At 33.0% G+C, this 23732-nt stretch overlaps 1 protein-coding gene across 1 annotated transcript; it reads right to left on the bottom strand.

The window, feature by feature from the left end:
* Nucleotides 1-10999: 10999 nt before the first annotated feature.
* LOC110267076 (serine/threonine protein phosphatase 2A regulatory subunit B''beta-like) lies at nucleotides 11000-12218 on the bottom strand. The gene is made up of 4 exons (XM_021112214.2): nucleotides 12089-12218; nucleotides 11632-11737; nucleotides 11357-11453; nucleotides 11000-11115 (listed from the first exon to the last, which is right to left on the bottom strand). Exons 1-4 carry the CDS (start codon nucleotides 12092-12094, stop codon nucleotides 11043-11045), a joined length of 282 nt encoding a protein of 93 aa, XP_020967873.1. The 5' UTR covers nucleotides 12095-12218; the 3' UTR covers nucleotides 11000-11042.
* Nucleotides 12219-23732: the final 11514 nt, after the last annotated feature.

The raw sequence follows: 23732 nt of genomic DNA on the forward strand, positions 1-23732 counted from the left end.
TTATGTTTTATGTCTTTTATTTTATGGCTTGCTTATAGGGGTGGCAGTGGGGCGGGTAGGGGCGGGTTTTTGCCCTATCCAACCCCGCCCCGCCCTCCTTTGACCCTACTACTACCCGCCCTACCCCTACCCGCGGGTAGTAAACTGTTCTACCCTAACCCGCCCCTGCGGGTACCCGCCCCGCCCCTACCCGCCCCTATAAAATTAAATAAAATTAAAAATCACCTAATCTCCAACCATTATTTCACAATTCACATAGTAAAATTCACTTAAAAAAATATAACAAGAACCAACCCTTTTCTAAAATTAAAGCATAACCATAATCAATATTAATATTGTCTAATAACACCAAATATTTAAATCAATATAAATAACACAATATTATGCATTAGTCTAAAGTCTTATGCATTTTAAACATAAAAGATTAACTTATAATCTTATAATGACTAATAACACAAAATATTAAGGTTTACAATATTTAAATTCCACAAAAGAATAGCCATCATCCATCACTAATAACACAAAATATTAATTATGTATTATGACCGGGTCACCGGGCCGAGTTCGGGTGACCCGAGCTATAGCCCGGACCTGACCTGAAATAATGACCGGGTCTATTTTTGAGACCCTTATCCGGCCCTAGACCCGATGAAATCACACTAAATTAGCCCCTAAAGTGTTCGGGGTCGGGCCGGGTCGGGCCATGTATACCCCTAGTTTTATGACTAGAAAGTTGCTTATATAGATAGATTTTATAATTTATTATATTTGTAATTTGTCTGCATATTTTTTTTGTACATATATGTGTATTTTTTAGGTAATCCGCCATTTCTGCCATTTTCCACAACGCCATTCGCTATAACTTTATGGCGGATTTTTGGCTCACCGCCATGAGCCGCCATCCGCAATCAAAAACTATGGTCACTAAACTTTGGTCTCTAATTAGCGACCAATTTAGCAACCGAAATATTGGTCACTATTTAGTGACCGATTGTGTTAGCAACTGATTTAGTGATCGATAATGTTTAATACGGATTCGGTGGTCTTGATTGAAAATTGTAACTAAAATCAGTCACTATTTTAAACTTAGCGACTATCAAAATTGGTCGCTAACGGTTTAGTGACTGATAGACTCTCAAGAAAAACCGGTCATTAAACTGGTCGCTATGCTGATAATTTCTTGTAGTGTGATTAGCTAATTACAACTTTATGACTATAAGTAAGAAATGATAAAATAAGTCGTTATTTAACATCAATTTCCAATCCTATATGCTTAACTCTTACCTATAGATTGGATTGAAGTGAACCTATCAACATTCAACATAGTCCCCAGCTTAGAACCTGTAAGAATCAGCTTAACCGCTTAATAAAATAATAAATTAATTGCCTGACATAGGTTTGAAAATATAGAAATGATATTTTGAAAATAAAAAGGTGAAATTTGATTTCAATGAATTTTTCTGAGTTGGAAAATGTATCTTTTGCGAAAGATTTTTGTAAAAATGTGTACCGGTGCTTATGCCAACAGTACCGGCTCTAGTCTGTCTAATACTGTATTTTGAGAAAAAATAAGATTTTAAAAATTGAATTTATTATTTTGAAAGGACAAAAATAATTTGAATTGAAAATTGGACGCTAATCTTAAAGGTTTTGGCTCAAAGTGGGCCAAACGGACCAAAAAAACTAATGGGTTGGACCGGGCCTAAACCGGGCCCAAGGTCCAACATATATATGCGTGTTTAATGAGCTTTCAGCTCATCTATTCTATTAATTGTATAATAACCGTGGATCATTAAGCCACGCGTCACTCTCACGTTAATTTGCAATAAAAAAATGAAAAAGGAGTAACCTAAACGCGTTTTATTCTCGCCCTCATCTTCTTTCTCTATTCTCTATCTTTCATTTGACGTTGTCTCTCCTCTCTCTATCTTTCTCTAAAACCCTAATCCTCTCATTCCCTTCGTTCTCTCCTCAATTGGCTATTCTCTCCTTCTGGCCTGGATCATTTCTCTCGGTGTTGTGACCTCGACCCTTCCCTCTCTTCTGTGTGACACACTCTTTCTCTCTCATTTTCTCATTTTCTCTCTCATGGTGTCACTCTCACTCTCAAACCTAGTTCTCTGTTTTGGGTTTTCCATACTTCCATCCTCTCTCTCCCTTTTGAAACCCTAAATCCCCGCTTCTGCTTTGTTCTCTCCTCCAAAGCTGACAAACTCATTCTGGGCCATATAATCGCTGGCCATCCACATGCTCTTTATGGCTCTCCCTGGTTCTCAAAACCTCATTTCAGTAAGCCATATATCTCCCTCTGGAACGCCATCTCTTAAACACCATTTTCGTCAACCTCCATTTGAAAACCCTAACTCACCGAGCTAAGCAGAATCTTCGTCTCAGATCACAATCACGGCGATGGCGTTGTTAGGTTCAGCTGGTGAAATGCTGGCGATGCTGAGCGATTAAGATCTCTGTTGCGGGGTTGATGCGATCTCGAACGTCAACAGCCTTGGTGATACATGTTGGGTCGAGATCTCAACCAGCGCTCCCCCCGTGCAGGTATTCTCTCGATTTATTTCTTTGTCTGGGACTGGGTCTTTAATCTCTTTGATTTAGGATTTTCTGTGTGTTTTTGTTGTCTTTGATATGACATTTGGTATATTTTTTGTTTCTGGATGGCTTCAAATGTTCTGGAGGTTTAATTTTAGCAAGATTAAGAATATTGGTTTCCGTATGTGCTGTCGCGGTAAAAAAACCTCTGCCTTTATGATCTTTGGAAGAAATCCAACCACTCTGGTAGTTGCTATAGGTGATTTACGGCGTCGCCTCTGTGCCTTGAATCTTCCCCATTGCGTTGGGTAAGTCACGCTGATTTCGCATAATAGTACCAACAACATCAAGCTGTATCATTTTTGTTCATTGCAAAATATAGTCTCCAAATTAATCTTCATGTCTGTTCAAGAAATGGTTTTGGTATTATGTAGACCGGTAATGATAATAATACAACACCAACTCTCTATCTTTTTTATCCAAATTGTATATACATTTTTGTTTCACATGGAAATATAGCTGGGGTGTTGATTTAATTTGGGAAAAGTGAGAGAAAAGGTAATTGCAGGAAGAAGAAAGAAAACATTTGGGCTTTCAGCAAGTGTCGTGATTTGATAGGATCTAGGATCTCAAGGGTGGTTTGGAATTGTATATTGGTATTTGTACCTTTTTAAAAGCAAGATATTTTCATTTCAATGTTGATATTTATGTAATTCTAGAAAATAAAAATTTATTGTATTTATATTATCAAAGTGGCAAATTCTTTCCCTTTAGAGTGATGTTACCCTTGGTTTTTACTGTTTCAGGGCTCAAACCAGCTGTTTTGTCATATATAGTCTTCAATTTAATAACTTTTTACTTGTAATGAAATTTGTCACAGAGGGAGGAGGAGTGGTAGAAGGGGGGACTGCGAAAAAGGCTCATATTCATTAAATTCATTAAAGAAGATAAAGTTCGTGTTGCTGCTGAAACCTCAGAGGTTATTTTGTCGAAGAAGTATTTTTATTGTGGTGGTGTTGTCTATTCATTGCGTCACCTTTGCTTACCATTTAGCTGCAATTTAATGAAACTTGCTTGCTTTATGATTAGTTTGCAGGAATGGACCTTTGTTTGATGGATGGAAGTGGTCGAGGCCTAATGGAGGGCATGCAGGACTAACATCAGCATTAAAGACATAAAAGATTTAAACAAAACAAAGTATACTCAAAACAAAACTACATTTTATTTTAAAAAAAATGTTTTTTTTTTCAAAACACCTTCCCTTTTGGGTGTTAATCATAGGTCAAAATGGATTGAGTTGAATTTGTTATTTTTATGTGCATGATAAGGATTGAGTTCTACTAATGTTTGGAGCAAAATTTATGTAAAATTGATGATTATGTCCAAGAACTAATAGGATTGCTACCTTTTAAATTGATGATTATGCCATCAATTTTTTTCTCAGCTAATAATTAAAATTAAGAGGTGTTTTCTTTTTGCCCCCAAATTTTAAAACAGGGGAGAGGAAGTATGATATAGAGGTGGTGAATTTGGGTGGCAAATATAAAGACTGGCAAAACAAATTGCATTCTGATTTAGTACATTCTTAGGTTGGTCTGTTGGGATAGCCTTCTTTGATATTTTCCTTGCACTTTTCGCTTTGCATCTTTATCTTTGGTGAATCGTTTGAAATTTTGTGTATTTGAATGAGTTATAAGAGAAGCTAATATTTTTGTTTAATCCTATCATTTGTTTTGAAGGAAAGCGATTTCACTGCTGAGCAATCTGGAAGGGTGATTGATGCATACTGTATGCTTAGCAAGCCTTTGTCTACATCAATTTACATGGTAAGCATAGTCACATGTGAAGATTCCAAAATTCCTTCATTTTTGTGCATCTATCTGACTTGAGTTATGTGAAATTTAATATGTTTATCTTTATCTTTATAATTAATTCACTTTATTTAAAGATTTCTTGATCTTAGGAAAAATGTGTGCAGATTTGCAGAAATATATATGACATAATTCAAGTGATCAAAGTAGAAAATTCTTTCATAGAACTTTTATTATTTTGATTACTAATTATACTGTTGTTATCTTCTTTTGTGGAATTATTTAATTCAAAATCAAAATTCCATGCCTCCCTGCATCTTCTTTTCAGTGGGTGACAACGAGATTGATGCCTGTATTTACATATGATGTTATACTAAGGATTGTTACTCGCTTCTATGCCTCAACATTTTTATGTTGCCAAAGATTGGTAATGAGTTGTTTGATTACACTTAATGATGACCAGTTAATTTTTTTTGTTTTATTGAGTAATAATTTTTTCTTTTTCTTTTTTACTGTATTAAATGTTTGATATCTATATTTTAAAGCAAATGTCACTGGCCCTTATAGTTTACCCAGTGTTATACAGATTTTTCATGTTTGGTGGACAGAGTAATAGAAATTAGGTTACTATATTGAGTGATTAGATGCAAGTGTAATGGCGTCTATTGCGTCTATTTTAATAGTTTGCTTACTTTGTAAACTATAATATTACCCTTAAAGCTAAGTTGTAGAGAATGTTAATTATTTAAAAGGTTTAGTTGATACACTTGAAGATCTAAAATTTTATATTGATGATATTTATACTATTGTATTGTCTTTAAAATCTATATAAAACTAAGGCTTATATATTCAATAATTACTATACGAAAAAAATTCATAGAAGCTACAGATTTTAAAAATTTATCTTTTAAAAGTATTCATAACTTTTAAAAGTTATCGGTATAAGCACATGAGCTTTTGATTTATCAATGTGCTCGAAGCCTACACCCGCCTTGGAAAAGTCGCGAAGTAATCCTTCCTTACCTATTTCCTTCATTTATCTATTATAATTTATTGATATGTGTTTCGATGCGTTGATATGGGACTTTTGAAATTGGGAATCTGCCTGGGCTATGGATGCTTTGTATGCCATTGTTTAAGAGATACGGTTAGAATTCAGAGAGAGAGGAACATTTCACTTGGATGGTTCAAGCCTTGCTTTCTTCTTCGGAAGGATCTTGGGATAGATGCTGCTGGTGTAAATTCTTCTTTTGTACGCCTTCTTTAAACTCCTTCCTTTCTTATCTTTGGTTTGCCTTAGTCACTAAACAAGAAGATGAAGAATATTTTAGAATTCAAAACTTAGATCATGAAGGTGAGGTTTTTTTTTTACAGAAAAATTTAACTACTTTGTTTATAATAATAGCATTTTGTGTAAAGAAATTGGAAATAACTTTGCAGTGAATTTCAATTTTGAATTAACAGAGGCTATAATGTTACTTTAGTTGTTTCATTCTGAAATTTCTAGTAATATACTATCAGATAAATATTGAATTATTGAAATATTAATAGTGTTGACATCTAAAATGTATGTAGTTTGTAAATTTATTCTTCTGCTATATCTGAATTCATCCATTGCTTCTTATCTGTATTTTTCCGCATGCCTATTGGTTAGAACATCTGTATGTTTGGATGCCTCTTTTCGAATATTATTCTCTGTAATTTGATGTCTTGACTGAAATTCTCTATTTTTTATGAAGCAATGATCTAGCGCAAAGGTAATCTTCCCTCTTGTGTGGACCAACACTTGCTGCAGCCATCCACTGTACCGCGAATCTGTGCTTATTGAGAAGGATGCGCTCGGTATGTTGTTTTTAGCTTTTTTGTTTGAAAGACTATGATCTTTGTTCTTATCACTGCTAAGTAATGCTGCTTCTTGCATTCCAGAAGTGAGCAAAGCTGCCCAGAGGAAGCTTTTGGATGATCTTGGTATTGTTGCTGAAGATGTGACAGTTGATCATTCTTGCAATTGGGCCGCATAATTTACAAGGCACCTTCTGATGGCAAATGGGGAGAACATGAATGTAAGCTGAACTTAATTAGTTTCAAGCTTTAGGTTGTGTCTATTTTGCCTTATTATACCTAAAAATCACTTTTTAAAACTAAACAAATCTGTATATTCATATTTAGATCTTTTTTACTTTTTCCATGATGTTTAACAGATATCATTTTATGCCTTTGGAATAATAAGATACTTTTGTTGTAAAAAGTGGCAAAACCTATAAAATTTGATATGGTTAAAATCTAACTGTTGTTGTCCTCTTTTTGTATCTTGAGAAGTTGTTACCTATTTCCTTACTATTTATTTTCATTATTTATGTTTGTCTGTTTTTTTTTTTATCGCAACCAAATTGAGTTTCAAATGCACTTTTGTTCCTTTTTTCATGGTGTTCTATTGAGAGTCAAAATATCCTTTGTCCCTTATTTATATATAACTGTACACCAGTCATCATCAGGTTTTTATCCTATAATCATTTCAGCCTTATTTCTTCTTAGGTATTGAACTGGGTAATTAATTAGGTGCCTTCTTATATTCTTTAAAATGTATACAAATATAGTATTAGTTGAGTTGTAATCGTCTATTGAGCATTTATTTTATGAATGCATGTTTGTTTGCCTGTTTTCTTTTTTTTTTAACCGTCTCTCTTGACAGTCAAATTTACGTTTATCCCTTATTTATAGGTTTTCTCTTTATGCTTCTCTCATTTCTGTAAGAAATATTTTCTCCCAATTTATAGGGTCCAATTTCAGTTGTTTCATTCGTTAGGTTGTATTTTGAAAAGTTGTGTGTTTTGTTACTATTATTTATTTTGTTCTTTTTTGTTTGTCTCATGTTTAAGTTCTCATCTGATTCGTTATTTATTTTAGAAAGGCTCTTATTTTTTTAAATTTTTATCTTTTCTAGATATTTATTTTATTTTGATTGTTGATACTACATCATTTTTTAATTTTTTTAATTATGAATGACATGTTTTTTTATCTTGAAACTTATTTTTCTCAATCTTAAATGATATAATTTTATGCAATATTTTTAGTGGATATCTGCTATTTGTCTTCAATACTCATGTTATTCTTTATCTTTTTTGTCACCAGTAGTTGTTTATTTGAATTTGGGTTTTACTTAAAAAGTTAAATCGAGTGTTATGTTATTTCTTTGCAAAACTAATGTGATTCACTTCTATAATTGTGAATTTTGGTTCTGTTAATACTTTTTCCTTTAGTTTCTATGATGTTTAGAAAACTATTCTATAATATACAATGAGTTTGTTCATGTTTTTGCTAAGTTGTATTTTATAAGATGCATGGCTTATTTTGATTTCTCATTCATCGGCACTTGCAAATTCTACTCTTTGTTTCAGCTAGCTATCAGCATACCATTTCCATAGGTTTGGCTGCTATTTTCGTTCAAAGTTCCAGCTACCCGATCAATTTCTAATTGGAATCATATCCATACTATTTCGGTCCTGCTATTGCATTGTCTTATCTTCAGTGAGGAAGAAAAGATGGGGGTAGGGATAATTAACTCTCATTGCAATAAATGTTCCAACGGTCAGCACTTCCTTTGTTAAATTATTTTTTACTTTTCGGATTATAAATACTCATTGTTACCTTAGTTTAGCATGAGCATTACCCATGAGGTTAGAAAGAATCATTTCTATGTCTCGTGAGTTTTCTGAAATGTTACCTATTCTATATGTTTGTGTTAGCAATAATTTTAAGACACTTCTCAATTGTATCATATCATTAATAATTTCTTCTTTTGGTGCATGCGTTTATCTTTTTTTGTTAGTGCTGCTATTAATGCATATACTTAAAACGATGGCAAGGCTATATGTACACTACAAAATCAGTCATTATTTTCTATTCGATTGTTTGTTTTATTAGATATAGTAATTTCAAAAATATTTGGATCTTATTAGCTCTCATTTCAACTTGAGAGTGAATACGCAATTCTCTTAATACACAATTTTGACATTTATGGCACAAAATTATAAATAACAATTTTTAACAAAAAAACCCTTTTAGGACATCATATAATATTAAGGTATATCAGAATGTCATCGATTTATAGATAATTGCTTGAATCTACATAGAATATAATTTTGTTATTTTAAAACACAAGGAGTTGTATTAACATTATACGCATAACAAAATCATTAGTTAATAATTTGTCTTCGAGTAGGTTAATAAGTTCATTCACTTACCATATTTTTAGGCTCTTGTGACTAAACTCGAATAGTTTACTTATTTATTTATTTATTTTTGGGAAGTTGTTTCTGAATCTTTTCATTATTGCTTCTCATAGCTTTGTTTATATACCCCATTCCATACGGGAACTAAATTCAATGAATATATGCAACTACAAAATAATTCATTGTCAATGTATATATGCATATACATTTGAGATGTATGTCAAACATTCTCTAAATTCACAATTTTCATTCATGATTAGTTTATTTACTGTAGAGTAAGTTTAACTATATATTTTATATTAATAACACTATTCTCATTGTCACTGTTTATGGAAACACAATAAGTTTTTTTGAATATAATGAATGGTGTATTCAGTATATTTTACTCAATTACAGCTGAATCCATTTTTTCAATATATGTTGAATATGTAAACTGTAAATAGGTAACAAAATTTTGCATCATGTCATAATGAAAAGATCAGCAGCAGGCGCTAGACTATTCAATCTATGAAGTTCTCTATACTCCCAAAGACTAGAAAATTTTTTATGAAGCTTATACATACAAACTTAGTCACTGCATAATAACATAGACATTGAAAACACTATAATATAGAGTTCATGCAGAGACTAGTTGTTAGTTTCTATTGTTGGTCATATTCAAAATAGGGGTTCTTACAGATGAAATTTTTAACTATATTAGAATATCAGATCTTTATTTTTTTTTCACTGTTGATACTAAATCAGTTTTTAATCTTTTTTATTAGTGATGTCATATTTATTAATTTTGAATCTTATTTTTCTCAATCTTAAATGATATAATTTTATGCAATTCATTAATAAAAAACTTATGTTGTAAAAAGTTGAAAAACATATAAAATTCTTTTATGTTATTGAGTATTTATTTTATCGATGCATATTTTATCGTAAACCATTTACTCTTTGGATTATTGATGCAAAGTTGTTATGTATTTTGTTATTATTCTTTATTTTGTTCTTTGTCTATTTTTATGATTTTTAAGTTCTTTTCTTCTTGGTTGTTTATGTAACAATTCTGCCTTTTTTTAACTCTATTTTGATAAAATGAGTGAAAAATTTATCCTTATTTTATTATTCTACTTTAACCAAAAAATTAATTTTCAGGAACACGCGAATACATAGCTCCATCCGTAACCCCAAAGTTTAAGGTGAATCATTTTACTTCTTTCTTATGTTTATGTAAATCATGTTTAATTTGATATTTTTTGTGTGTGTTTTTAAAAATTTTTTTACTCCAATCTATTTGAATTATTAACTTTTACTTATTTCATTTTTAATCATATGTTTTTCTGACTTTAGGAAAAATGTATATGAACTAAGTGTTTTTTTTTTCATCACTACAAGAAACACAGTTAAAATCGACGGCCAAATCGACGGCTAAGCCGTCGATAATATTAAAAATCGACTGCAAAATCGACGCAGTGGTGGTCGCTATTAAGCTTGTCGATTTTTCAAAATTCTAATAAAATCGACGGCTTGCCAAGCCGTCGATAATAATTCAATAAAATCGACAACATTTCCGTCTATAATATGAGGCTGAGAATTTTACCTGCTTAATAAAATTGACAGGTTTGCCGTCGATATTATTATATAAAATCGACAACATTTTCGTTGATATTTGATTCATTAAAATCGACAGATTTGCCGTCGATATTATTATATAAAATCGACAACATTTTCATCGATATTTGATTCTTTAAAATTGACAGCACAGCCGTCGATTTTTTTTATTTTCCTTTGTCTATTTTAAATTTAAAAGGCGACAAGAGTGTCGTCGATTTTAATAGCCATATTTTTTTATTTTTTTATTGAAAAAATAGTTGACAATTAATACAAATAAACTTTTAAATATAAAAATAAAATTTATACTAAATATTAGATAACGAGGTAACTAAACTTTTAAATATAAAAACAAAATTTGTACTAAATATTAGATATAATCAATTTACAAACTTGTCAAAATAATAAATAATTCTCTAACATAAAGATTCAAGACAACATAAATATAATAGTCCTATAAGTTATAATATTTTGAAATGGTTAGACATACACACCCAACACAAACTACTAACAGTGGTAATAGGATCAAGAATTTCTGAAGTGACCCCTTCAACTTCAGTTGAGATCTCAAACCCAAAAATCTCAGTCTTCTTGTACTCAGCATTTAAGAGGCTTCCAGAGTGAATAGCATCAATGATTTTTCTTGTGTATGGTAGCTTAATACGGCTACCATAACCATACCTACATTAAACAAGTAAATAATCCTATTAAACATGTAATCAACTAAAGCCTTAAAAAGGACAATCATTCCGACGAGGCTTACCTGTCACCAGACCAACCCGTCTTAACAAGCCAGCCGGTAGCGCCATGCTTCTCCATCTTCTCAGCAAGCATTGTAGCATACTTTGTTGGTGTAGCATTATGAAAGCAGCACCAAAACAAGCTGAGAAAGTTGATGTTGGCTCCTTAATACCATCCTCAGTGCCAGCCACCTAAAGTTATCAATTAAAAAAACAATCAGCCACCAAAACAAATGCTTTTACAAAAAGAAATAATGCAATAACCTAGAGCACAATTATGAATAATCTTTCTGAATGACCCAATGATTCTAAAGCTACTCAGGTTCTAGACAATAATCAATGAAGTGACCAACAGCTCAAACAAGATTCACCATACATTGCACAACAAAATTTACAGCCACAACTAGTGTTTCCAGATTAATGAAGTACACACCTTGTCACAACACCAGCTCCATTTTCAATCTTTCTGAAAAGTGAAGTTGAAAAGAAAGATGGCAGCTTGCATACTTCCTTGGTAAGTAATTTGAATTCTGGCATGGCAAGTATAACAATTAAATTAAGTTAATTTTTTCTCAACTTCAAGTGAGGTGAGTGTGATTACTTAGGAAACCAGAATGTCAAACTTATTTCAAAACTTTTTCGGTTTTTCCCAGTTATAACATACTGCTCCCTTTAGGCTATCTTTTACTTATAAACATGATATCTCACCATGCATCTGCACGCCATCCAAGTGATCATGGAATAACTGATCAATTCTTAACATGCATTGTTCTTTCAGTTCATTTGGAGGAGGATGTCCATGTTGAAAGTAGAACTGCAAGCATATACTTATGTTACAAGCATAAACACAGAAGGAAAAAAGAAAATAATAAATGTAGCACCCTTCAAGTTAAAGCTGTTGTCAATCCTTTGAAGAATGCAGCATGGTTGTAGTTTTGACAATATAACCAAAGTGATTAATAATTTTATTATTTTTTTATGTGAAAATGAATTAGTACCTCTCTTAAGTTCATCTAACTGAATGGAATATCTTCCCTAAGGCATTTAAATTGAGCCAAATTTATTTCAAAGCCAAATGCATAATATAAATAAAGAATCAACCAATAGAAGTAATCAACTAAATACAGGAATTAATTAGGTGAGAAAATTAGAAAAATATACTTACATCCATGTCAAACCAAGGTGATAGATCTTTTGGGGTAGGCTTGTACAAGATTGAGCATGAAGTATTTGACTCTACAGAGAAGATATTTAAACATTAAATATAGTCAGATTTTTTTCTTGACAAGATAATGGTTGAAGACTAAGCATTTCGTAACAAAATTCTAAAATACTAGAACTTCATACGAGGATCAAGCACAATGGTCTTAAATTCAATTGGATTTAAGAAACATAAACTGTTCTGCCCAATTAAACCGGCCAAAATTAACAAGTCCAATTTGATAATACATTAAACTCGGCACTCAGCACCAGCTTCACATCTTCTCTGATCTTCAATAGAACACTTCATATTCAACAAAATTACACTTTCAACTCCAACAAGCTCCTCAGCCCCTACCAAAACCCTGAATCGCCACAGATCAGTATTATATTTGGTGGGACTAAAAAAATATAATTATTAAACTTCCAAGACTGCCAATCACACCAAATAAAAGATTAAATCAAAATGCATTTTTCAATTCTCACAAGAATCTAAAACAAGGAACACTAACCTTTTGCTGCATCATACCTAAGATCAGGGTCAAAAAATTTAACCATATTAACATATTCACCTGATCATGAGAAAAAGAAGTTAACAGGACAATTAGTCATGCTGCTTGACCTTATCTTTTGACATGTAAACAGAAATTAAAGCTTATCCTTTGATCTTCCCTCCCTCCATTCTAACATAAGCCTTCAGGCTTCCCCTTTAATCATGCATATAAACTCATGCTTCCTAGCTTTTTGCTAGTATATATAGGCTACAGGATGAAGATTTACATATTATATAAAGACCAATAATTCAAAAGTAGGAACTTACAGCTACTTCCTACTTTTTCAAAGTAAATGAGACACAGAAACACTACTTTCACACCAATCATTGAAAAGATAGAGCAATGGCGGGAAAAATCACATGAATAACCAAGCCAAGAAAGCAATAAAAACAAACATAAGAAGATTATGGACCGCTTAAATAACAAACCCCTCACATTAACATGCCCAAGTAAAAAATAAAAATAAAACTTCATCCTTAGTTACAGCAAAAGAACACTAGTAGAAAAGAATTATCTCTGATAATATCTACCTGTCCGAATGGCACATATGAAGATAAATATGGGACTCTGCGCCATTTTCTTTCATCTCCAGTTATAATATTGCCTTTTGTATTTGTTTTTCCATTTTTTGCCAACTCCAACGAATGTTTGTCACTGTCTGGAAAAGGCTTGAGTGATATGCCATCAGAATCCTCTTGTATTTCAAGTGATTGTGGTTCAACTACTTCCTCCTCAATCAAAGTACTAGCAAGAGAACCAGGCATTGAATTTGTTTCAATAGAATTAATTTGTGATGCTTCAATAGTATAAGCAAATGATTTTATATGACAAGAAACAGATGAACATATTGGTAGCTAAACAAAAAACAATACAGATATCAGTATATGTATGCTTTTTACAGATGAAACGAAAGAAAAAGAAAAAGAAAGGGAAGGAATGGCGCCAACCTTGCGAATGAAATCCAGGGAATGAAAGTGGCGGGATTAGAACAGAACTAGAAATGCTGAGATCATAGCCTAGATGCTGCCAGTACATTCAACAGAACGATCCACTCCTCCATTAGTCATTTCAGAAATTATCTGTTGAGCAATATTAACATCTTAGTCTTTCTTCCCTGAAAATATAAATAATTATGCAGAAAAACTTAGAATGAACCTCTTGTATAGGTTTGTTATGATCTTTTGGGTTCACAAATTCATTAACCCCAAACTTCTTAGCTGCCAACAATAGTAAATGAGAAAATACCATCAATAAGTGAATACAATTTGTAGATTTAGGAATTTTCTCACATTAATACAGGCAGAGAATATTAATCAAGATTCAAGAGCACTTAAATATATAAAGATGATTCTAAAATCTGAAAACTTCAATTTAATAGCAAAATCAATACATTAAAATTGATATCCGCTCAAGCCAGGGGAACTTATTATCTTGCAATACAAAGGTACCCTGCAGCAAGTAGCAAAGAATACCATGACCATCCATTCCAATCTAAAACCATATCACAAACACACTGCCAAATGAATACAGCTCTAATCTGAACTCACTCTATGGTTTGTTTTCAAGTTGTCTATTTGCTTCTTAAAGAGCTCAGTCCAAAAATCCTTGCAGATGAACTTTATGGCTTCCAGATGATCACTAAATCGTGATCGCTCCATGGTGTACCTGACCAGTCACCAGAGTATGTTTAAACACACCAACACTTTCTTCCAATTCATTAAAATTTCATGATTAAACCATTTTAAATAGTCATTAAGTAAAACTACATAGAGAAGCAAAATCATGAATCATAGTTAAAAGGCTTAATTTATTGGTGCATCTTAATTTGCAAGTTAACTTTCTAGATCGGTCCAACTAGTGTTAATGAATTTGGTGACAGATCTACATCCAGAATCAAAACACCTTATTCTTGATTTTATAATAAGGCTAGCACCTTATTTAAATAAAATAAATAATCAAAACACCTTATTCTTGCAGCAAAACAGCACAAAATATCAACAATTTAGTCAAGTAGTTTCCAAACAAAATCAACAACAATGTTCAGCTATTCAGAATCAAAATCTAATCTAATCAAAACTTAAAAATCCACTAATCAGAAAAACAAATCTAACTAAACTAATTACAAAAATCAAACTAACTAAACAAAATTAATTGAACTTAACAGAAATTAAAAGAATTTTGAAACTAAAACCTAGAAGCATTGACTGGAGGAGATGATGGCTGCGGCGCTGAGAAGATATGCGAGCCAGAACTGAGGGGGGATAAAAAGAGAGAGAGAGAGAGAGAGAGAGAGAGAGAGAGAGAGAGAGAGAGAGAGAGAGAGAGAGAGAGGGGCGTGGCGGTGGTGGAGACAGACGCTGCTACAGGTGGCACTGGCGTGCTGGAGCTCACCTGAGACGAAGAGAACAGGAGCTTGAGCTTGATTTGTTCTGCGAACGAGGAAGAACAAGAGAGACAGGGGCTGTGTTCTACTGGCTCAGTGTTTAAAAGAGAGGAGAAGAAGGAGAACGTAGCTGCGAAGGTTAGGGTGGCCGGCGGTGGCGTTGTGAGTGAGGAAAGGAGAAGAAGAAGCTCGTGCAACGGAGAGAAGAACAGCTCGTTGAAGGAGAAAAGATGAAGCTCGTTTGATTTGTGATTTTGTGTGTGTGTGTGAAAGAAGCTCGATAGGGGCCTCGGGGGTTAGTGTTTTTAGCAATAAAAATCGACGGTATGTTTGTCGATTTTAATTTGAAAAAAAAGCAACGTTCTTAGCGTCTATTTCATACTTTAGATCTACACCATTTATCTGATTTTAGAAAATAATCTGGACTGTTCAAATTTATCGACGGGAAGATTGTCGATATTTTAAATATAAAAATAGACGCCATGTTCGTCGATTTTAAAATAAAAGTATTATCGGCACCGTCTCATCGACAATATGACGATAGTAAAAAGGGGTTTAATGCATCATCAAAAAAATCGACGATCAGGCCGTCGATTTTATTATTTTATTTTTAATTATTTTTTTTTAATTTCGACAGCAAGCCGTCAAAAAATATCGACGGGAGAGATAGCCGTTGATTTTTTGCGTCGATAAATATGCTTTTTCTTGTAGTGCATGTTGCGATTTGAGTATACTGATCCGAAGTGCTTTTGTCGGAGCCAATGAATTACTGGAGCAGGTTGTCTTGGAAGAAGAACGTCCACCGGAGATTTGAGGTAAATAAATGTTGCTCCTTGGCTATGTCTTTGTGAATCATTTTTAAGATATTATTCTTTTTGTGTATTTGTAATATAAATGATTACTCTAATTACTGTTTTGTTTTCTTTTTTTAGATATTTTTTTCTTATACATGTATTTCTAATTTCATTTGAAAAATAGATCATCATTTTATTTGCATGTATAAATTTTCTTAAATTTGAAGGATTCGATCTTGGTGACGTTTTTAAAGCACCATGTTTTTTATTATACTTTTTTGTGCACATTAACATTTTTAATTTTGATTCATGAATATTTATTAGTATTTTTAAGCATAATTTAATCTTTCTTTTCTTTATAGGTGAAATTACAAGGAATGGAATGGAGAAGGGGTATAGGAGAAAGAGAATCATCCACTGTAGCGGAGGTGATCTCTCTATTTTCTACTCAATTGTAATTTCTATTTACCCGTCATACCAATCCATATCTTTTCTTTATACCACAAATAATATGTTTCTTTGATCACCATACTATAATATCCAACTATCATTATCTTTGGTGGCCATGTACTGGCAAATAATTGTTATTAATTCACCGGACCAACAGCAGCTATAGCATCCAGTGTTCAACCACGAAGGGTTCAGAGATAATAGTTGTGGATTTGCGAATATTCCTGTTGGTTCGAGACAATCACTTCAATAGTGACAGAAAATTCGAGTAGCATGGAACACACATAATGGTTAAGGCCGAAAAAGAATATAAGAAACAGTAATTGAGCTTTTGTGATTGTGACTTACTTAGTCCCAATTCAACTCAAGAATAATTTATAGTGAAAATTTTAAGAGTAAACATTTTTGCTGTTAACATTTTAATTCCAAATTATCTTTGGGTTGATACGAGACTTAGTGAGCCATAACCTTATAACTTCTATTGTTGTTTCTTATATTCCTTTTTCCACCTTCACTATTCTACATATTCTATAGTATTTGAGTTTGATGTTTCTAGTGAAATGATTGTTTTGGACCAACACGAATGTTCGTGGATCCACTAAGTTACATCTAAATTTTTCGTTGTTGAAAACTTGATCCTGTAGCTGCTGCTGTTTCGGTGAATAAATAACAAAGATTTATTAGTTCTTGATCATCATATGTATTGATAGTTTGATATTAGAGTATGGTAATCAAAATAAAATGTTATTCGTTGTACCAAGGAAGGTTATAGATTGGTACAGTAGGTAAGTAGAGCATACAGTTGGGTAGAAGAGAGAAACTCATGATGGTTAATTTTGGCAACATTTATTTTCCGCTCGTGCGTTGCACATATTCCAATCAAGAATAGAAGAGGAAGCAAAAAAGAAAAAAATAAAACAATAAACCAAAAACCAATGTTCTCTATAGTGTGCTCTCTGTCATTTAAATTAGGATTTTGATTAAAAGCTAGTGGTTGAGAGATTTAGAAGTTGGGCAAAAAAAGCTTTACACTTATCGTTGATTTTCTTTCTTTCATCTCGAAAATTAACAAGTTTGATGAGAGATTCCAAACATCGATTTTTTTTCTCTCTCTTTTTATTCAATCAGCATTTAAACAAAATCAAAGGTCAATATAGTATGTTTTTCAAATTCTTAAATCTTTCATCTTTTTGTGCATTTGGTCCTCTCTTTTTGATAGCATTGAAAAATGACAACTTACATTTTTGTAAAATAAATTTTTTATCCAACATATAAATTATTTTAATGCGATAAATCAACGAATTTTTTTTATATACATAAATTATATTCGTTATGGTTTTTATTCATGTTTATCTTCTGAATTGTGTTGTTTATATTTTTAAGTTGTATTTATTGATGCATAATTTATAAAGTTGAACAAGATACAATGTTCTGTGAGACAGGATCTCTATAGCCAATTCTAAGAAGTCTTCATCAAAGTTAATGTTTCGAAAAGCAAGGATACTTATGCAAACTATGAAAAGTTAGGAAAAAATAATTATGTATTTTGAGTAGTGATAGAGTAAATAAATCTGTTACATTTAATTAAAAATTGAACAATAAAAATACTTTTTAAAAAAAGTGATAATCCAAGAAGACTGAAAAAAAATTCAAAACAGAAAACAAATTTTCAACCCGTGTGTTGCACGAGTCTTCTACTAGTTTTATACATAGAGAGTGAGAGAAGGACAGTGATGGAGAAGAGAGAAGATGAGGGTTTGGTTACTATTCACTCATCACCTTATTTTCCTCATAACTTGAGCTACGGAGCTCCGATTGACGAGTCGTTTACGGCCATGCAAAGCTCTTGCCAAGCCCGTCATTTCTAACTAAGTTTTGTTGGTAAGAAACTCTTTCTCTATTCCAGTTTTCTGCCCTAGCCCAAAACTTGAAAATGGCTTTGGATTTTTTAGTTTCCTTGTGTTTTGTTTATTTAGGGGTGATCTAACATTGGAATATTGTTGAATTTTGCCCCCAATATCGTTGGATAAGATAAGGTTTCACTAAACCCTTGTCTTTAGTTATTTTTGTGAATCTTAGGTTTTGATTTTGATATATATATATATATGAAGTTAGTTTGAGCTTTGGTGCTTGTTGGAGTTGCCTTGGCTTTTTGGAAGCTTGTGGGATCCAAATTTTAGTGTGTTGTGCATATAGGGGATCGGCCAAGGTATGATTTTAGTTTTCTCTATGTAATATGTAATATTTCTGGACACTTTGGCTAGTGAATTATAGGATAGGTTTGGATTGAATTGGTTGTTGAACTTGTTGATAATTGTGATGTATGATGAATTTGACGATTTTGATGATCATGGTGAATGATAATGTCGATATATGATGTGGGATTTGGATAATGATGATTTGAGGATTGTTAATGAATGATGAGGTTTGTTGATGTTGATAGAGGATGGTGGAATGATATTTTGTGATGTAAGTTGTTGATATTTGAGTTTACAAGTAGAATTTGGTGTATGGAAAGGGTGATTTTATGTGTTGCTAATTTATGGAATGAATAAAAGGTGTATGAATATGATTTAGGTACATTAGAACTATTTTGAATGTGGAAATAGTGATTTTGGATTGAGAGTTTGGTAAAATTGAGGTTTAGAGATTTTTGGTAAAAATGGATTTTTGGTGAACTTTGACGGATCATATCTTGAGCTACGATTTTTGAAATTGAATGATTTTTGCATCAAATTAAAGATAATTCAAAGAGCTTTAAAACTGTATAAATTTTGTAAAAATCAAAATTTTGTAGAAAAATATATGATCGTTGGAAGTTGGTGTCAAAAATCTAAATTATGTGATGTTGCAGAATTTGTGATTTCTGGTTTATGTGCGCACGCACACTGCTGTGCGTGTGCTCTGAACATCGACAACATTTTCATTTGTGCATGCGCACATCCTTGGGCACATGCACACCCTGTGAATTTTTGAAAACATGCGTACGCACACTCTAGTGCGCACGCATACACAGGGATATGCCTACTGTTGGGAGCGTTAGCACACTCTGGTGTGCACACACAGCTTGCAAAATTTGCAAGTTGTGCGTACGCACAACATCGTGCGCATGCACAAGCTGGGAAAACTCTTCTGCGTGTGCGTATGCACAACTCTATGCGTACACACACTGCCCTTTTTTTTTTAAGAAAACCTTATTTTTAACTGTTTTACCTTTCCAGTAAGCTTGTGAACTTCCGTAAAGCTTTTCTAGGGTGTCGTAACTTGTTTTAGTCTTTGAAACATAGAGAATACCATAAGTAAGATAACTAGATAATTATAGGTAAAAAATTTTAGAAGACGGAGCCTTAGGATTTGGGAGTACTGAGGGTGAATTAGTTGAGGGAAGTGGTAGAGTACTGTAAAGACGATTGCTATGATGAAATTGTGGAGTTGTGGATTTGATAATGAACTTGAGATATTGATTATGGATGATGAGATTGGAACTTGAAAATGAATGTTATGGTTAACAGAATGAGTATAAACGGAAGTGTGCCAGGCACTATATCCTTAGGTTAAGTACTATGAGAACTCAAAGAGGAATAATGATCTTGTTGAATGTTGAGAGTGTGCCAGGCACTATATCTTTGGGTTAAGTATGATAGTGTGCAGGGCACTATATCCCTGGAATTCAATTATGATTAATAACCTTTTCTGCTGCAAGAGTGTGCTAGGCACTATATCCTTGGGTTATTGATGAGCGGATAATTTATACGCTTTTTGGCATTGTTTTTAGCTAGTTTTTAATATGTTTTAGTTACTTTTTATTATATTTTTATTAGTTTTTATGCAAAAATCACATTTATGGACTTTACTATAAGTTTATATGTTTTTCTGTAATTTCAGATATTTTCTGGCTGAAATTGAGGGACCTAAGCAAAAGTCTAATTCAGAGGCTGAGAAAAGACTGCATATGCTATTGGATTCTGACCCTCCTGCACTCGAAGTGGATTTTCTAGAGCTACAGAAGCTCAATTGGGGCTCTCTCAATTTCGTTGGAAATTAGACATCTTGGGCTTTCCAGCAATGTATAATAGTTCATATTTTGCCCGAGATTTGATGGCCCAAACTAGCGTTTAAACGCCAGCCAGAGACCCTTTTCTGGCGTAAAACGCCGGAACTGGCACCAGAACTGGAGTTAAATGCCCAAACTGGCATCCAAGCTAGCGTTTAACTCTAGAAAAGGCCTATGCACGTGTAAAGCTCAATGCTCAGCCCAAGCACACACCAAGTGGGCTCCGGTAGTGGATTTCTGCACTATCTGCACTTAGTTACTTATTTTCTGTAATCCTTAGTAACTAGTTTAGTATAAATAGCACTTTTTACTATTGTTCAAGGAGCTTATGCCATTTTTCACATTTGGGAGGCTGGCCATTCGGCCATGCCTAGACCTTTTTCTCTTATGTATTTTCCAACAGTGAAGTTTCTACACCTCATAGATTAAGGTGCGGAGCTCTGCTGTTCTTCATGAATTAATGCAAATACTATTGTTTCTCTTTCAATTCACGCTTACTTCTTCTCCAAGATATACTCTCGTACTTAATTCAATTAAGTCAGAATGAAGGGGTGACCCGTGACAATCACCCACTATCTTCGTTACTCGCTTAACCAAGATCCGCGTGCCTGACAACCACAAGCGGTCTACATGATGTTCAACGTAGTCATTGGACGACAGCCAGAGTATAGTCTCTTGGGTCTCTGATCCACGGATTTGACTTGCCTCTCCTGAAAACAGAGCATTCGAATCCGTGAGATTAGAACCTTCATGGTAGAGGCTAGAACCAATTGGCAGCATTCCTAAGATCCGGAAAGTCTAAACCTTGTCTGTAGTATTTCGAGTAGGATCTGGGACGGGATGACTGTGACGAGCTTCAAACTCACGAATGTTGGGCGTAGTGACAGTGTGCAAAATGATAGAGAGATCCTATTCCGACACAAGTGAGAACCGACAGATGATTAGCCGTGCGGTAACTGTGCCTGGTATTTTTCATCTGAGACGAGAGATCCGACAGTTGATTAGCCGTACAAAAACCGTACCTGGACCATTTTCACTGAGAGGACGGATGGTAGCCATTGACAACGGTGATCCACCAACATAATGCTTGCCATGGAAGGGAGAACGCATGATTGGATGAAGACAATAGGAAAGCAGAGGTTCAGAAGCAACAAAGCATCTCCAAACGCTTATCTGAAATTCCCACCAATGAATTACATAAGTATCTTATTTTATTTTATGTTTTATTTATCTTTTAATTATCAAAACCTCATTACCATTTGAATCCACCTGATGATGCGTGAGCATCTTTCCTATCTTTTTCTAGTGAATTTGCATCTAATTTGTTGAGTTTAATTAAGAATTAATTATATTTTAGCCACTATGGATGCTATTTTGAGTTTTGTGCACTTTTATTTATTTTAGGTAGCATTCGGATGGATTTGATGAAGTTTCTGCAGAGAAAGAGAAGAAACCAAGGAGATGACCAGCGAATACCGACGCGGACGCATGGCTTACGCAACCGCGCGGAATGGAGGAAATCGCAATGACGCGATCGCGTGCCTGACGCGAACGCGTGGACTGGAATCTGCACAAATGACGCGAACGCGTGGACGACGCGGACGCGTCACATGAGCGATCTGTAGAATTAACAGAAAATGCTGGGGCAATTTCTGGGCTGTTTTAACTCAGTTTTCAGCCCAGAAAACACATATTAGAAGCTGCAGAATGGACGAAACAAGTGGTCCCCATCCATCCATTGAAGACTTGATTATTAAAATTAATTTGAATTCTAGGAAAAGATATTATTTTAATTTTAAAAATTAGATTTTAAATTTATTAGGATTAGTTATAAAAGGGAGAAACTTTCCTTCCTTTGGAGAGGTCCCAGAGGTCCTGGGGAGGATCCCATTCCATCCCAATTTACAATCCTAGTTTTCTACTCTGAACTATGAGCAACTAATCCTCCACTGTTAAGGTTAGGAGCTCTGTCTATTTCTATGGATTAATTTTATTGCTTTTTCTATTTTAATTTATGTATGGATTTATAATTTAAGAATTGTTTTCGCTCTTTATTTTATGAATTTGGGTGGAACGGAAGTATGACCCTTTTTCTATTTGAGTTCTTGTAAAACTTGGAAAAGCTCTTTACTTGAACAACAGCTTGAAAACATATTCTCCTAAATTTTAATTATCTGGATTTAACGGGATACGTGACATATAATCCTTTTATTTTTGGGTAATTAGAGTTTTTGTGGCATATAAACTGAAAATTGATCATCACCCTCTAATTGGAATTAATTGACCAAGGAATTGGTTGTTGATGAATTTTAGAGGAGACTAGAAAGGTCTAAAGAATTAGGGTCTAGTCACATATAGTTGCCATAAATTAAATCCTACATGTTTAAAATAGTTAGTAAGAAAAGTTAATCCGGAAAAATAGATAACTCTGAAGCCTTAACTATTTTCTCCATATTTTATTCCTAACTTATTTACTTGCCTGTCTTTAAACTTTGAATTTACTTTTTAATGCTTTTGAACTTCCAACACTATCTTCTGTTTGTCTAACTAATCCTATCAAATGCTATTGTTGTTTAATCCATCAATTCTCGTGGGATCGACCCTTACTCACGTAAGGTATTACTTGGTACGACGCGGTGCACTTGCCGGTAAGTTAGTGGGTTATAAATACCGCACCAAATTTTTGGCGCCGTTGCCGGGAATTGACTGTGATTAACAACTATTAGTTGTTTGATTGTTTAGATTAGGCGTTTTAATTTTAATTTTATTTAAATATTATTTTATTAATATTTCAAAAAAAATTAAAATTTTCCTTTTTTTTCGTATGAAAACCCCCTGCCCCGTTTTATTTATTTATTTTTTCTTTCTTCCGTTTAAAAATATTTAAAAAAATTAATAAAATAAAATAAAAAAATTCTTGTTTTGCGTTAGCAACCCCCTCTCCCCCGTTTTGTTTTTTTTTTTTTTCTTCATTTAACATTTGAATTTTGTTTTCAAAACGTGCGTCAGTTTTTTTATTTTATTTTTTATCTTTATTATTTTATTTTTTTCTTTTATTTTCATTCTGTTTTTTTTTTTACATTGTTTTTTTTTGTTATCTTTCAATATTTTATTAGTTTTATTTTATTTCTATTTTTAACCAAAAAAAATTTAATAATTAAATAAAATAGTATTAATATTTTTTTTATTTCTAAAATTAAGTTTGGTGTTTTCAAGTTAGTTTTATTTTAATTTTTTTATTTATTTTAATTTTTAGAATTTTGTTCTTTTTTTTCTTTGCTTTCCTGTTTACCACATGGTGCGTTTAATTATTTTTGGTGTGTTGTGCTAAGGAAAAATAATGGAGAGAGATCATATGGGTTACTACTCACACC

The sequence above is a fragment of the Arachis ipaensis genome, chromosome B9 (genome assembly GCF_059453495.1).
Source record: "Arachis ipaensis isolate K30076 ecotype BB chromosome B9, ASM5945349v1, whole genome shotgun sequence".
In the NCBI taxonomy this organism is placed as follows: Eukaryota; Viridiplantae; Streptophyta; class Magnoliopsida; order Fabales; family Fabaceae; genus Arachis; species Arachis ipaensis.

What these genes read in the sequence shown, in the direction of transcription:
- LOC110267076 (XM_021112214.2), bottom strand. An exon ending in GGATGGCGTGCAGATGCATG is followed by an intron (nt 11,454 to 11,631) that starts GTGAGATATCAT and finishes TTGCCATGCCAG; the next exon opens with AATTCAAATTACTTACCAAG. An exon ending in GGAGCTGGTGTTGTGACAAG is followed by an intron (nt 11,116 to 11,356) that starts GTGTGTACTTCA and finishes TGATAACTTTAG; the next exon opens with GTGGCTGGCACTGAGGATGG.